The sequence below is a fragment of the Gymnoscopelus microlampas genome (genome assembly GCF_963454915.1).
Source record: "Gymnoscopelus microlampas genome assembly, chromosome: 1".
In the NCBI taxonomy this organism is placed as follows: Eukaryota; Metazoa; Chordata; class Actinopteri; order Myctophiformes; family Myctophidae; genus Gymnoscopelus; species Gymnoscopelus microlampas.
Window position 1 is genome coordinate 26,833,260 of NC_139962.1, and position 16,371 is coordinate 26,849,630.

General features: G+C 41.9%; 1 protein-coding gene across 1 annotated transcript in view; it reads left to right on the forward strand.

Annotated features, from left to right (window-relative positions):
* Positions 1-4,518: 4,518 nt before the first annotated feature.
* lmo1 (LIM domain only 1) overlaps positions 4,519-16,371 on the forward strand; it is a 33,570-nt gene continuing 21,717 nt past the window's right edge. Inside the window, exon 1 of the mRNA XM_084060486.1 lies at positions 4,519-4,639. Within this exon, the coding sequence (XP_083916612.1) occupies positions 4,618-4,639 (22 nt within the window). The 5' untranslated portion in view covers positions 4,519-4,617. The remainder of the gene's footprint in view (positions 4,640-16,371) is intronic.

The following is a 16,371-nucleotide window of genomic DNA, read 5'->3' on the forward strand; positions in this document are numbered from 1 at the left end:
CAGAGGGGAGCACCGTTAGAGGGAAAACAGTTTGGGAATTAAGGTCATTAATTTTCCACTTTCAAGGGCTGCCACACAGACGGAGATAAAGTCAGCATAAATATTCTGCCGAAGTTTCCCCTGTTTTTCTCCTCTCCCCATTTTCATCGGCAGCCCATTTATCTCCATGCTGTCAATTAGAGGCTAAAGCAAAGAACTAATTAGGAACTGTGCAATTTTAATTAGCTGTTTTGATAATTAAACTAATTGGTTCCCTTGTGTTTCTGCAATGTGTGCTGAGAACTTTTTTGATATCTGGGCTGCAGATTTCCCATCCGTTGGTTAATTAGTCACTTTTGCATTAAAAAGGAGCCTTCCTTAATAGCCTTAATTTGCAGTTGAAAAGAGAATCTACCGTCAATAATTTGTGTAATTGGTAACCGTTTGATTGTAATTTAGAGGCACGGCCGGACAGCTCGGCATGTCTAATTCCTAATGACTAGGATTAAAGTTGGATTAAATGTTTGGGAAAGGGATTCACTCTCCCCTCTCCCCTATCCACCAAATGACACCTTGTCTACATGTGATTGGTCCTGAAATTCAAACTGACTAGAGAACAGCAGAGCTTACACACAAAGTATTACTGCCTGCACAGTGGGATGGTCAGTTTACACCCAAATTAACCACACAGTTTGTCTGTCCACAGGCTACCTCGCCACTTTAAGAGGTCTGAGAAGGATAACAGAAAAACAGGCTCTAAGTGGTTACAATCTACTTGGTGGTGTGTTAAAAAACATAATACTGTCAAACCCCTTTGTTTGTGTACACATCTGAGGTCTGAACATACAATGTTGAGCCACTAGGAGGAGCACAACCTTAACTCTGAGAGTACAACAGTAGGCAACAATGACACTTCAAAATGAAGTATTATGCATCTCTTTCTGAAGGTAATGCAGTATATTGAGAAGAATATATATTTAGATATAGTTACTGGATGTTTGATTTGATTACAGTCCACATGCTGTATCAGTAAAGGCACATGTGCATCCATAGAATTAATGTGTTATGAACGTGTATGCAATTGCTTGACAAATGTGGGTTTACTAATGTCCGTATGATGTTAATCATGTATTTGTAAATAGTGAGATGCTGGGAAAATTGACCTAAATGCACATCATTCACCATCAGAGACTATCTCTACACTTTCATAAAGCAGAGTAGAAAGTAGGCTACTGACTGTATTTTTGATTAAAAAGCACCATTCATCCCACTTAGCCAGGATACAATTAGGAGTATGGCTTTAAAAGCCCACCCCTGAAGCCTCACCCCATCATACATAAAAGGAGCACTCTCCATTGAGCCCTGCCTGTAAATATCATGTTTGATATGAGGTTTTAATCTGCTTAGCCATTCTGAACTATAGAATGGGCTCATCCTCTCGCTGAAACCCCCATCCAATGGCTGTGTGCCTGAGGAGAAATGGGAACACAACAGTAGTGTGCTATCTGATTAGGTGGGGTTAATTACAGAGCACTGTTTTGTAGTGGCTGCATGTGAGAGCCGCCCATAAATAGATGGGCCTGGCTAATACATGCTCCGAAATGAATTTTAATTAACTGTGTATCTGAGAAGCCTACTCAGGGACTCCTTTCTAGCAGACCACTGACCCTGCTGTTGGATGTGAAGTGTTTGGGGGGGTGCACCCGAGACACTCTGTGAGAGACAGACGATGGAGCCCTCCATGGCTTTGGTGGTTGGACCCTATCATTGCCACAGGAAATGCTATGTCATAACAGGAGGGTAACATGGGTAATATGTAGAGTGCTTCTTGATGAGAGCCGTCTTGTTTGAGAGATGCACGTGTGTGACCCACCCTTCACATCTGCAGCATGGGATCAACATCATCGCTAATACCCACCCGCTAATCAGCCAATGGATGGTCTAAGCAGCTATGCTGCGCAAATGAGGCCCATAGGTCACTGATAGTTTAACATAGACTTCATCAGGTACATGTTATAGGGCATTGTCAATGCACTGAGTCTAAAATTCAGTGTAGTTGTGGGGTAATTCTGGCAAATTGTCAACCGTGACCTCCACTACAACTCACCCTGACCTGACGTGCACACATGTGCGTGTGCGTGCGTGCGTGCGTGCATGCATGCGTGCGTGCGTGCACACACACACACACACACACACACACACACACACACACACACACACACACACACACACACACACACACACACACACACACACACACACGCACACACATCCCATCAGCTAACTCTACAGTAGCTTCCCTCTGAATGGTCTTTTTATAGTGATGTTTCCACATTCAAATGTCAAATGACCATTTGAAGTCAGGCTCCAATGACACTGAACCATGTTTTCCCAGTTTCCTTCTCCCTTTTCTGTGTGATTGGATTAATTATGTGTCATTCACTTTGCTAGAGGTCAGCAAACATACATTTTCGGTCGGAAGTCATCAATCTAGGTGACTGTGGAGATGAAAAGTCAAGCATGTCAGCCAAAGAGCTGTTCAGAGAGGGATCAGACCATTGATTTCAGGGCCAATCTTGCCCAAGCCTGCATGCCAAAATGATCTCACAGTATATGGTGTTATAATAGCTTTTATTTATAGCACAATATATCATTAGTGGGATACACTACACAAATGTCCTTTTTTAGCCCTTGTGAGAACCAGAATTAAATAGGCAAGTGGATTCATACACAGTGAAATCCACAGTGTTAATTTATCTATTTGGACTGAGATAGATGTTGTTGTTTTTTTGCACTGCAAAAGTCCTGTGTTCATTTAACCATTTCACTCTCTGGGTTAAATTAACACTCAGGATTTGACTGTGTGGAGGCCGTAAACTGAGTTAATGTTGTAGATGATAATTTCCTATAATATGATCCTCATGGTACATTGTTATTTGATTATTAAGTAGCTCAAGGATGGTTTGCCAAGATGGCACTGTAATAACTGTCTACTGCAAAGTGTAACAGAAGGCAAGGACAGACTGAGACAAGCTCACACCACACCACACATACAGCCTGCTGCTGGCTGCTGACGAACCAGCATTATTGTAGCATACTCTACTCCTCTTTCCTAAATGGCTAATCTTTGTTGGATCTCACCCTTAATTGGTTAACAGTCTCCGCAGGGCAAGTGAAAGTGGTGCTATTTAAGGCTTCGCCATGAAACAGCAACACTTTCATCTTGGCAATAACAAGCAACAATTATATTACCAGATTTGAAACAGAACCCTCTATCTACCCACTAATCAAAAACGCACTCCATCTGTTGTGCTGTCGCTTTTTAAAACGACTGTTTATCTACAGTAGGCTATGTATGATAAGTGGGCCTGGACACTCTAATTACCACCGAGTCCTGTGATAAATAGGCTACAATTAGATGCTATTTCTATTAAATTCTGCAAACAAGTGAAAGGGAGGAAAAAAACAAGTACATTTTAAGTGTAGCCTATAAGCGAACAACAGCATGGAGACAGCAAATATTAGCCTCAGACTCAGTCTCATTCGCCCTGACATAGCCTGTATACGCGCGCGTACACGTGCACGTGTGCGCTCTCCTCTCTCCATCACATCCATGCACACATTCAGACAAGGCAAGGCAGAAGACGACCAAGCAAGCAGCCATACATACACGCGCACGCACACAGAGCGTGCACCACACAGACACACGCCGGGAACACACACGCACGCACACTTTCCCTTAGCTGTGCTTTTGTTTTGTCAGAATTAATGAGAAAAGTTCCCTTGCCCTAGGGGTAATTAGTGTCCTTGGAGTTAAATAAGCTAATACTTAGACACCTCTGGCACAAGCAATTATGTTTGTGTATTGAATAATTGATTCAAAGAGGGGGGAAGGGCTGCTAATCAGATCTGAGCATAATGAATTGATTTAATTAACAGGGGAATCCGAGGGTCTCTGGGAACGAACTGCTCGCATTTATTCAGCAGCAGAAGCGAGCAGCAACGGCCACATAAATTGGGAGAGAGAGAGAGAGGGGGAGAGAGAGAGAGAGAGAGAGAGAGAGAGAGGCGGTGTGAGAGCATGCTTTTAGCAGTTGTCAGGTTTGCAATTGGATTTGTTGAATATAGTTGCCGTTTCGGAGCAAATGAAAACGAGGGGAGAGAATATTACAGCGAAGAGATCGAGCGCCGTCGTTCAGTCTGAGCTTGTGATCCGCTCGTGTGCACAGTTAGATCTATGTATAATAGGCGACACTAGCTTTATACCGCTTTTCATTTGTATTTGACCCTCTCGCATGGAATTTATGAAGACCCAACCAGCGTTGTTTTGCCTGCCGTATCCATCTGCGCTGTAGTTTAGACCGGATCGGGGAGAATTTCACCGCGAATAACTTGGTCAATTCGCGGATGAATTATCAGCATCAATAGAATAACGTTCAGACGTTGCGATTCAGTCTTTCGAGGGGGTTTCGGTTTTAATAGCGAACCAACCGCACCGACAAGCTCCGGCGATTCGAGCCGCGCGTTTCAAAGCCCCATCTGTGTGTGAGCAGATCGAGCAGACCGAGTGGATCTGTCGATCTGCTGGAGCCCAGAACAACGGATCGCCCGGGGTCGGACTCCTCGTTCCTCAGGACCATGGTGTTGGACAAGGAAGAGGGTGAGTAGAGAAACTCTCTCCGATCAGATGATGGAGCTACAATAGAATAGCTATGGTGTAGCCTATATAACCTAACCTGCAACATGGACAGTGGACAGATCATTCATTCTGCATTTCACATCTTCCATTCCGCTTTTAACCGACAGACAGTGTATGCGCATCATCATCATCATCATCGTAGACTATAGTGATGATGATGAAGGGGTTTCAGCCTCATGACCATTAGGGCTGTCATGTGCTGCTGCGTTTTGGTGAAGAACCCTGGACATCTTCTTCACTGCACTGTGTGCACCCCAAAGTTTTAGAGGTGCGCTTTATTGGGCTGCATGAAAGAGTCTCCATAGTATGGTCAAAAATACAAAGTAGGGCAGGGGTCTTCATTGAAGACCCCTGCCCTTGCTTTGTCTTTTTTGACCATGCAGCTTTTTTTTTAAATTATTTTTTTTACTTAACGTATGGATGCTAATTTAGTATTTAGTCATTCACAATATAACTCCTAGAGTTCAGCATCCTTGTCTAGCCGCTGCTCCAGCCTCTTTCCTTTTCCCTCCTCTAAGTGCTTTCTGCGTCTCTGAAGTTACCGAGCAGCCTTTGACATCTCCACGGGATGGGAGATGACAGCCCAGTGCTTTTAACTTGATTGCAAATTATGGATAGCACCGCCGGAACGTGCAGTCAGTTTCCATTCCAAATAGGCCCTACTTGCATTACTTAGAGGCCTATCTATTTTAATGTATTTAGGTTAATGGGTAAAGGCAATCTAATTAATCTCAATTTAAATCAAAGTCGTCCTCTAATGACGTCCCATTTTGGATGGAACTGATGTTCAGATGTCAGTCTGTTCCATCACATATATGTTTAAATGGAAGAGCATATGAATAGTTTCTGAATAAAACATGGTTATTTTTCAAAGACTGTACACTACCGCTGTTATACGAAAAGTGTACTTTTCTATACAGCTTTAGTGAGTGCATGTTGGGGCTTGTTATGCTGACAATACAGCTCTCTTGGTATAGCATCAACTCTGAAAGCCTCCACTAACCTTAATAGTAATTTCTTGTCATCTTTCAAAAGGATGTACGTTAGCTGTTGCATATTTGGTTTTAGCCGGGGCTTTCCCCCCAAAGTAATGGATGCATTTGCAACCCATTATTTATGTTGGAAAATGGATATTTCATATCTCTTAGCAGAGCATCCTTTCACTTACCCATCTAAAAACCAATAAAGGGATTGCCGCAGAAACATAAATTGGTCTGTCTGGCTGAATCCATGTTGTGCTGCTAATGTACCCAAATTAACTCAACTGTAAATTGTCTCCTTTGGATGTCTGTCTTACTAAAAGTTCCCCATATGATTCATGATTCAGATTGCTTTTAACAGTTATTGGCTAAGCAATATGGTAAATGTACAAGGTGATGCAAATGGCATTAGTGGGAAAGGATGCACGGGAGCATGTAATGCAGTCAATACTACATTAACTACTGATGCCCAATTACAGAACCAGGGAGAGTGGCTTTTAGGAGCATTAGGACTTGCAGAAAAGCTGAGATCACCTGCTGCTCATTGTCTAAAAGCTTCACCCTTTACTTGCTGGAGCCGACCAACATCTCTGGTATTTTGGCCAGGATGTAGAGGGAGTTGCTTGGATATGGGCTCTTTCATTGCCGTGGCTCTTAGTGTTTATTAGCTCTGAATTTATAGGCTTGTCAGTTCAACTTTCTTGTCTTTAGCCACGCTGCATGCGTGTGTGTGTGTGTGTGTGTGTGTGTGTGTGTGTGTGTGTGTGTGTGTGTGTGTGTGTGTGTGTGTGTGTGTGTGTGTGTGTGTGTGTGTGTGTGTGTGTGTGTCTCTCTCTCTCTCTGTCGGGGCGGGGGGGTTGAGAGTAGTGGGGTTCACTGTTAATATTTTCATTTTATGTTGCAAATGAAAATAATACAATGCAGTGTAAGTGTTGGTGCTTTTGAACAATGTTTTTGAACCTGTACTTGAGTAAGTGCAAACATTAGCTAGGTGACAACACACAGTGGCTGTTTGACAGACAGTTTTATTGAACACTCTCTGAGGAAAGTTCACAGCAATCTTGGGGATAAAAAGTACCCAGAAAATAACCTTTCTGCCCCATCATGAAAATCCCTTCAAGAAAATCAATAATGATACGAAGCAATTCCCACTGTTTCTGGCTTTAAACACTCGGAAACGTAATAATTTTCTGAACAAGAAAATGTCTCCATTCATCATTATCTACAATCCGTTACACTCCCTCCCTCTTTAAAGGTGCTGGAGCGAAACTCTAAAGGCACAATGCATTTGTGTCTGATTAACATGCTAAATGCAGTATAGCCTACATTTGCTGCGCCATGAGAATGCATTGAATTCTGTGTATCTAATCCTGAATATGGATAGCCCATTCAGTTGACCCATACAGCTGGACATCTGGTATAAGTTATGTGCATTATAAACTAATCACCATGCTATGAAATTATGTGGTTATTTAGTTTACATATCAATCCATGTCTGCATATAGCCAATTATAAGATCCGCTGTATATGAAAAAGGAATGGCTCTGAGAAGGCGGGAGCAGATTGGAATATGCACATTCTCTGGCATATAAAACGAATGGCCTAATATACATGTCGTATTCGATGACAAATGACAATACATGTCCCCAAACATCTCAGGTGGCCGTTTTATTTTAGCTTGGAACATAAAGTTTCTAGTTAACTTATAATACAAGAGGTGACAGATAATTCCGCACTTTCTCTAATTCAAAGAATTAGGGACTAACCGTTGTAACCCAAATAATTGGGTCTTCATTGTAGACGTGTCTTTGGCTGATTATTTGAATAACTGTGCAACCTGGTTGGATGAGGAAGCCTCCAGTCCTCAAAACCAATGATAAATTTGTGTCTACCTTTACTTTTTAATTAGTGACCCCGCGAGCACCCTGTCCAATGAAATTTGTACATTCATAAGCCATGTGATTGAAAAGCAATGTTTCAAATGAATACCGACCGGTGATCTGTCGGCTGGTGCAATAAAACTTGGGCTTCAGGCTCCGATTTTTATTTTGAAATAATAAGAACTGCTTCATTCTTTACCAGTTACCATGGTAATACTGTCTCGTAGCGCTGTTATATTGATTTAGAAAGTGGACAGTAATATTTCTTTTCTGTTATTCATTTTCTGAGGGTTGATTTCTAATTTCCAGTTGGAGATTACTTTTATACATTCCTTAAGTCTTTTCACTTTTCCACAGGAATGTAATTTGCTCTCCTGTATTTGCCATTTTCTCAGCTTATTGGTTTGCTCTTACTCGAAATTAAAGTTCCCCCCATTTCAAATATTGAAATTACATCTGTTTCTTGTGCCCTGGGCCCTAAACAATATTGCAAACGTATTGCGGTGTCTTATATTTCTTAAGTCAGTACTAGATATTATGAATCTTTATCCTTGCACCTGCATCATGTTTATAATAGTGTGTTGTAAAAGCTTGTTGGGGACGCTTTATGCTCTTAGCAACTGCAGTAACAGTAACAACTGCAAAGAGACACTGTGTTGTCTTCATCAACATAAAATGAATAACATTGACATTATAGTATACTAGTACATACATAACAATAACATTAATATTAACACAAATGGCACTGCACCAAATCTGTTCTCATGGATTATGTTACTGATAGACATGACAAAAACTAAGGATGTACAAAAGGCTAAATCATTTTTTGCAACTTTGATCAGTGAGCGCTTAATTCAGTTTGATCTGCCACTGATCTAGTAAGCGCAGAATTCTCACCAGACCCAATTCTTTCTCCCACCGCCAAACCTCCAGATCTCTATCACTCCTGATCGTTTTACATCCGTGTGTGTGTGGGAGATGCATATCATCTTCCATCATCTTATTGGAATTTAAAAGGACTGCACGGAGAGACTTGAGAGACACGTTAGCAAGTGTGCCCACCTGCCTCTCGTGTAAATGGCTGCACTCATCAGGGTGCCACACAAACTCAATTATGTACTCTTGAGCTGTAAGAGCATCCCTTTTTATTATAGCTGGAGGCCACATGCTCAGCACACTATCTTACAGTTTCTCACAAGAAGATCTACTTTGCTGAATGCATCAAAGGAAATGGACGTCTGTCATTAGATTGTACTCCATATAATCTCTCTGGAGTTGGAATGTGGTGTGAGAGTGAAAGTGTGTGTGTGTGTGTGTGTGTGTGTGTGTGTGTGTGTGTGTGTGTGTGTGTGTGTGTGTGTGTGTGTGTGTGTGTGTGTGTGTGTGTGTGTGTGTGTGTGTGTGTGTATATGGGGGGGGGGCTTATAAATAAGAAACTCAGAGCCACAAGGTCATAGTACACCGCACTCTTCATTTGAAATGTTACACATAAAACCTTTTACAAAATCCACAGATATGCTTACACGGTGAGATGAACTGTCATTTTAGACCACTTTTTAAACCACTTTGGAGCAACCTTATCTCTCACCTTCAGTACTAAGACAAATGCAGAGCTGCTCATGTAATACAGATGTTGTTGCACAGTTATATTATTGCCTCTGTTGACTTGAGCAGTTGACTCCAATCATTGAACACTGATGACCTATGAATCCTACAGTATACTACTACTCTGCATCACCTACACAATCAAATCCTGTGTGTTCATTTACGTTTGAGTGTGCAAATGGACCCTGGACAGAGTTAAAATTCACCACTTTAAACCTGATGTCCCTATTTTGGGCATATCATCAAGAAGTTTATTTTTTAATAGTTAAAATAGCAGATCTAGCTCATGAGTTGCAGTGCAACTCGTGAGCTTGTAGATCATCTTTTTTTGCTATTTGTCATACAATGAAGAATATGGCTTAAACTAAGTTAAAGGTAGGGTAAGTGGATTTTTTGGGGGTTAAAATAAGTGTTAAATAGCTCTATATTCTACTCATTGCTATAGAGTGTTTGTTCAGTGACAGAAGTCTCCATGTCTCTCCAGCTCTTTGGTACACAGAAAATGCATTTTCAGGTCAGGATACCAATTTTATCCAATCAGGACAGAGAACTCAGGCAGGATACAGATTAAACAAGTGAAATTGGAAGTGATGACAAAGATATGAGCAGACAAAATTGAAACTGGGACACTATAAAAATGAAGCTGATGAATGGGTACTCTCTCCTGATCGTCACCTACCTGAAAATGTATTTTCTGTTTATCAAAGAGCTGGAGAGACAGGGAGACTCATGTTACTGAGCAAACACTCTATAGCAATGATTACTATCAGTATATAGTGCTTTAATCTTTTAACAACAAAAAAACGTTTTGTTTTCACCAAAAAATATCACTTACCCTACCTTTAAGTGCTTAACACTACGGTATGTACCTCTACGTGTATGTTGTTAGACAGATGTAACAATGTTACAATGTCAGCCCCAGGTAGTCCAGCGTCCTTGTGGAGTTGGTCCCACATGCACATCCTGAACTAATTACCCATGGATACGTTACGTTGGCTGATAGAAATAACTTTCATATTGGTCTCTTAAACAAATATTCTCTTCATTAAACCTTGATTATTCGCCTGTTTACATACTGTCTCTTCACCGCCCTCACTTCTATGGCATGATAAAATGCTCTGTAAGAGTCTCTGTACAGCATCTTCTTGCTTTCTGGGAAGGCACTTTTAGAATGTTAATGACTTTTCACTGTTATACAGGTATATCTATAGAGTGAACAGACTGGAAAGATACAAGAGAAGAATGACATGCAACAAAGGTCACGAGGAAAGATAGCTTTTGGCACCTGTCACAAAATATGCCTGTTAGCCTACCGAGCTGCGGCGATGTCCAGAATAGGCCTTTTGTTAAGCAAAAATGTAAATAATTGACACCAAGTGGCATCATTATGATGCTTTCACCTAAAGCACCATACAGTACAATTCTGAGAGTTCATACTTTTTTAATTTTCCACTCGGGAACGAGGCAAGTTGGGTATGCATCCCCACCCAGTTATGCAATACCCGTCCGTCCGTCCGTCCGTCCGTCCGTCCGTCCGTGTGTGTCCCTTTAATGACAGGGGCAACCAGATCTCCACATATGCCTATATACAGGTATGGTCATATCGCTCTGCAACACGCGCGCCGAGTTTGAAGTGGGTCGGTCGGATGGTTCTCAAACTACGTGAACTATATGTGCAGACACGCATGCAGATATTTAGCATATATATAGTAGGAATGTCCCTGCCGGAATCAATACGCGAATACTGTTTTTGTGTTATGGTAATAACCTACCTATTGGGCCAATGTGTAGCAATGTCTGTTTTGGATCAGAATAAATGTGTTGTTGTAAAGTTGTATTAGTCAGTCAGAAAGCATGCTTACTGATGCATAAGCAACAGGATTACTTACAAAATATGTAACTAATTTACTGAAAAACATCATTTTATATAAAGACAAAGAGTCATGTATTGTTTCGATGAAAATGATTATACATTAAATGAAAGGTACAGACTTAACTCGGACATTTGTGTGCTACTATATGGCAGAGAGGCGTGAATGTACTTGTTTTAATATGTCAAGTCAAGTTTACTTATATATCACTTGAAAAACAACAGAGTTGAATCAAAGTGCTTTAGAGATGTTTCCAGAATCAAAGAACATAAAACACAGAGAAGACAAACAGTACTGTGTCTGTGGGCCAATTAAAGCACCATTGGGTGATATGTGACGCCTGCTGACAAACGAGGGGAATTACAATAATAGGCCACTGTTAGGCTCTTCTGTCAAACAAAGTGAGACAAACATAGTCACTACAGACATACCGTTTCAGTATTGTTGTCATATCAAGTACAGTATTTTTGAATGTCATTTTTTGTAATACCTTTTGCACAGATCATTGTAGCAACTCTGATCACAAGAATTCCAATATAATAATATGGAGGCAGTGGACCTTAATACAGGATTAAAATGAGTTTGTTGGTAAACAAGAAAAGCCAAAGCTGCCTTTTCTTAAAATCACTTTAACCCTATGTACTTTGTAGATCGGCAGAGGGGTCTAAACTAGGTCCACAGTGCGTCACAGTTTGACATGTTTTGAGCTTGTAGGTCTGTTGTTTTCACCGAGAATAGTGGCATATTCAAGTGAATACGTGAGATCTTGAATGGCTAATTCAAGTCTTTGATTAGGGGTTTATTTAACTTTTGCCAGTAGTGACCATCTGCTTCACCTGCACAACTGTAGCTCGCAGGTATTATATAAGTATTTGGTCAAAACAAAACAAAAATAAAAAATCTCCATCATCAGCTGATGCCAACTGTTCACCATGGCAAGTGTGATTCAGTCCAATTCCCTCCATGTGGACTACTAGGCCACAGCAGGTGAACCCGGTCAATTGCAGTCAATGGTAGACCACCTAGGATTAACACCCCCATGCAACATCACATCCACAGTTCACTGAAGCTTTTTTCTACCTCTGTATCCAACCACACTCATTATTTACCCCATAAGGAGAGTGGGAGTAGAGGCTTGAATGACATTGGAGTCTTGTACGGCCAACTAACTGCCCCCCTGTGGGGAATTTGCATCATTCAAGATTAAACGGGCTCACATAGGGCTCCTTCCTCCCTTCCAGTTTCAACACACTGAGGACCCTGAATGGCACACCTGTCTGCTGGCCTATCCTTTCAAATAATAAGTGTGCGGTAATTGTTGGGGGGGGGGGGGGGGGGGGCATCCCTTCCTAACCTTGTGAGTGACACAAACCTTATCGGGCCACATTTATTCCTCTCCAAATGCATTTTAATGTGGACTAAAAAGAGTTTGTGCATTATCCTGTGTCGGTATGACAGAGCCATTGGTTCGATTTATTCATTTTTTCACCGGGAATCCCTAAGTTGGTGGATACTGCAAGGTTGTCTCTTTTATCTAAAGTTTGATCATATTTAGTTTGGATTTAAACTCTTTTTGAAAATGTTTCATTACTTAGACCCTCCAGAAAAATGCGATTATGCGATGGCAGAATTTACCGCATAATCAGCAAAATGGCGCATAATTATGCGGGGGTAACGTTTTTTCAAAAAGTCTGCATCGCATCGCATACTATGCGCATCGCATTGCATAATATGCGCATCGCATCGCATAATATGGGCATCGCATATTTCGCAACTTTTCACATGTCGCATATATCGCACATTGCCGCATATTTCACAACTTTCCGCATATTTCGCAACTTCCCGCAATTTCACCGCATAAAGTTGCAAAAAAAAACCGCATATTTCATCGCAAAATCAAGGATTTCAGCCCGCATAAACAAGAGTTTTAGCCCGCATAATCAAGAGTTTTAGCCCACGTTTTTCTGGAGGGTCTAATTACTATGAAGATGCATTCATCTTCGAGGTTACCGACAGCTTGCAATCAGAGATGTGGGGTGTGTGTGTGTGGAGTGAAAAAGTGTCTGGTTTAAAAAAGGATTCCAACAAATAAAAGACCCTCTACAGACAAGGCCCAGCAGGAAGCCCACAGCTGACTGGTTGGATGGCAATGCAGAAGATTCTTTTTACTCTTTCGATGCCTCAAAGACGGTTCCTTGCATTTCCCTCTTCAGGTTCCTTAACGGTAATCCTGCAGGATGAATATTAGAAACCAGGGATGTTGTTGTTTCCTTGGTTATTATTCTCCCCTTCCTCATTCATCATATTCATTCTCTCTCTCTCTCTCTCTCTCTCTCTCTCTCTCTCTCTCTCTCTCTCTCTCTCTCTCTCTCTCTCTCTCTCTCTCTCTCTCTCTCTCTCTCTCTCTCTCTCTCTCTCTCTCTCTCTCTCTCTCTCTCTCTCTCTCTCTCTCTCTCTCTCTCTCTCTCTCTCTCTCTCTCTCTCTCTCTCTCTCTCTCTCTTCCCCCCCCCCCCCCCCCCCCTACAGCTGTGGTCCCACCATAGTTGTGAGTGAGCGAACCAAGTGTTGGAACAAGTCGTCTTCTGTAGTAATTTGAAACTATGCCAGTTTCATGTCTCAAAATAAGCAGTAATGAATTTAATTAGAAAGCTGTTGCATATCTCTGTGATACATTTCTTTTAATTAACCCCATGTGAATAAATTAAAAATAATAGGGGCTGGAAAATGTGGAAGGAACACCCTAATGAAGTTATCCGTTAATTGGGATGGCGTCTGCAGCCAAACCGCAGTGAGCAGTGAGCACCAGGAGCTAACAATTCCTTCTGTAAAGCCTCTTTGCCTCCTCAGAAAAGGGCCCAGGGCCGCTGCTGACTTCAAGTGTAAGAAATGCACCTCTGACGTGATGGAAATGACCGTGGGTTGGGAGAAAAGGCAGCCCTGTTCCAGGCCGTTCTGCTGAGACTCCCCGTGCCGCGCTTGAAGCTGGGCCAGTGTTATTGCAGCCCTAATGCGGCTGGCTCATTTGGAGCGGATCAGAGTAATTATGGTGGGGAAAGTGGCTGGCGACCGCGGGGGTCAGGACACTTGTAACATGTGAAAAGAGCAATTATTCCAGAAGACAAAACCCTCCCTTATACCGGGCAGTGCCAGGGTCACTGTAAAGAGACGACTGGGCTACCTTTCACCGGGGCTTATTAGCCACGGCAAGCTGCAAAGTTTGAGAAAGTGCATCTTGTTAATGAACAGTCCCTTCCTCATCTGCACCTACCTCACCTATATAGTAAAATCCTTAGTGTTCGTTTAACTCATTTAAGGGAGTTACAACTGTAACATTTGTACACTCCTTGAGTTACAAATGAATAAAGTAACACTGAGGATTTTACTGTGCACCCTCCCCCCCCCTCTCTCTCTCTCTCTCTCTCTCTCTCTCTCTCTCTCTCTCTCTCTCTCTCTCTCTCTCTCTCTCTCTCTCTCTCTCTCTCTCTCTCTCTCTCTCTCTCTCTCTCTCTCTCTCTCTCTCTCTCTCTCTCTCTCTCTCTCTCTCTCTCTCTCTCTCTCTCTCTCTCTCTCTCTCTCTCTCTCTCTCTCTCTCTCTCTCTCTCTCTCTCTCTCTCTCTCTCTCCCACTTACTGTGGGTGTTAATATGTCATAATCATAGCATGCAAACAACCTCAGAAAGCACCTCTCTCACAGACCCCAGCATTCATATACAACCATCTGGAAATGTGGCACAGTGTACAGTACAGTGCCATAGAAGGCTCATACGAAGAAAAACATTACATGAAATGTAATATATCAACTCACTCCCCTGTGAGGAACTACAAAGTTGTGTGTGTGTGTGTGTGTGTGTGTGTGTGTGTGTGTGTGTGTGTGTGTGTTTGTGCCCACATGTGTGCGTGAATATACACATGCGTACATATCTTTACGGTTTGCCCATGTGATACAGTATGCTCCAGCGTAGGATGTGACCATGAATCACACCGTGCTTCAGTCTACTTGATTGTGCTTATCACTTTGAATACACTCGTTGGGTCTGCTTTCAGCTGCTGTACGTGTTCCAGCTGAGATTATTACCAGATGTCTTGTATTTTTCTTTTTTTCGTCTTGGCAATAGAGAGACGTGTCTGCGGGCTCAATTACAGTAATGACGGGAGCTGAATGAGAGGGGCTGATTCATGCAGACAATGGTGGGACATCTGCCTGAGATCCCTATTAACCTTAGAAGCAGACACCTCAGTCCTGGGACAAATTCTGTTTGGGATTGCCATGGCCACAGCGTTTAAACAGAGGCTGAAAGGCAAAAAGAGTGCGGTCTTAAAACAGCTCTTGTAACTCCTAAGCGGCATGAGTTCATGTAACACACCACCACAGTGTTCTTCTGCTGCCTACTTGTGTTTACCATAACCTTGGACAGATTTGTTTTCTTATCACCACCTAAAAATATACAGTAAAATCCTCAGTGTTATTGTGACTTTGAAGTTACATTACTTCGTACAAATGGTTTGTACTCTCTTCGGAGTTACATACAAAATAATATTATATTATATTTTTCATAATTATGAATTTTAAACTCATAATTCATGTTCTTATGCAAATGTGATTTGCGATGGATTAGTGAGCCCGTACTCAAATCACTTCATAGATCCATCCTGTCTCATTAATGTTTGGTTGATGTCGCAGGCAGGAGCGCAGTGAGATGATAATAATAATAATAATTATTGCAATTGTTTCAGTCGAATGCAGTCAGCTGGTAATGTTGCATGTAATTTCTACTGAGCGTCCCTCTCAGTGTCATGGTGGTGGCTACCACTGTTTTATTTACTGCAGCTGAGAGTAGTAATTATATGGCCCCCAGACATGAGGCCCACACAGCCTTGCTGAATGCCTGCCTGCCGACCTCCCATTCCCAACCCACGTGCCAAGATGGCCGGTTCTCACCAGGCTCCTTTATACTGTATCCACAGGACCAGGCCATGGTGTCAACACACCAACTTGATCATACGCGTTAAAAGGGACACACTGATCAAAAACTAAAAGCGACATCATCAGCACTAAATTCTAGGCCAGTCGTTGGTAGTTAATGGTAAAGGGATTCATCCTCAGTGTTAACCACTTAAGCTCTATTGTGTATACTTATTCGTATGAAAATTGGCGAAAATAGCTGATTTACAAGCTTGAGCTGGTAGATCTGACATTTTCAACATAAAAAAGTAAATTGTTTTGCCTAAAATGACATGTCCAAAATAGGGTCGCCAGGTTGAAAATGGCTAATTTAACTCTTAAAGAGTGTAAAAATGTACAGAAATTGTTTCTCTCACTGAAACTTGCACATTATAGCAAGTTAAAAATCATTTGA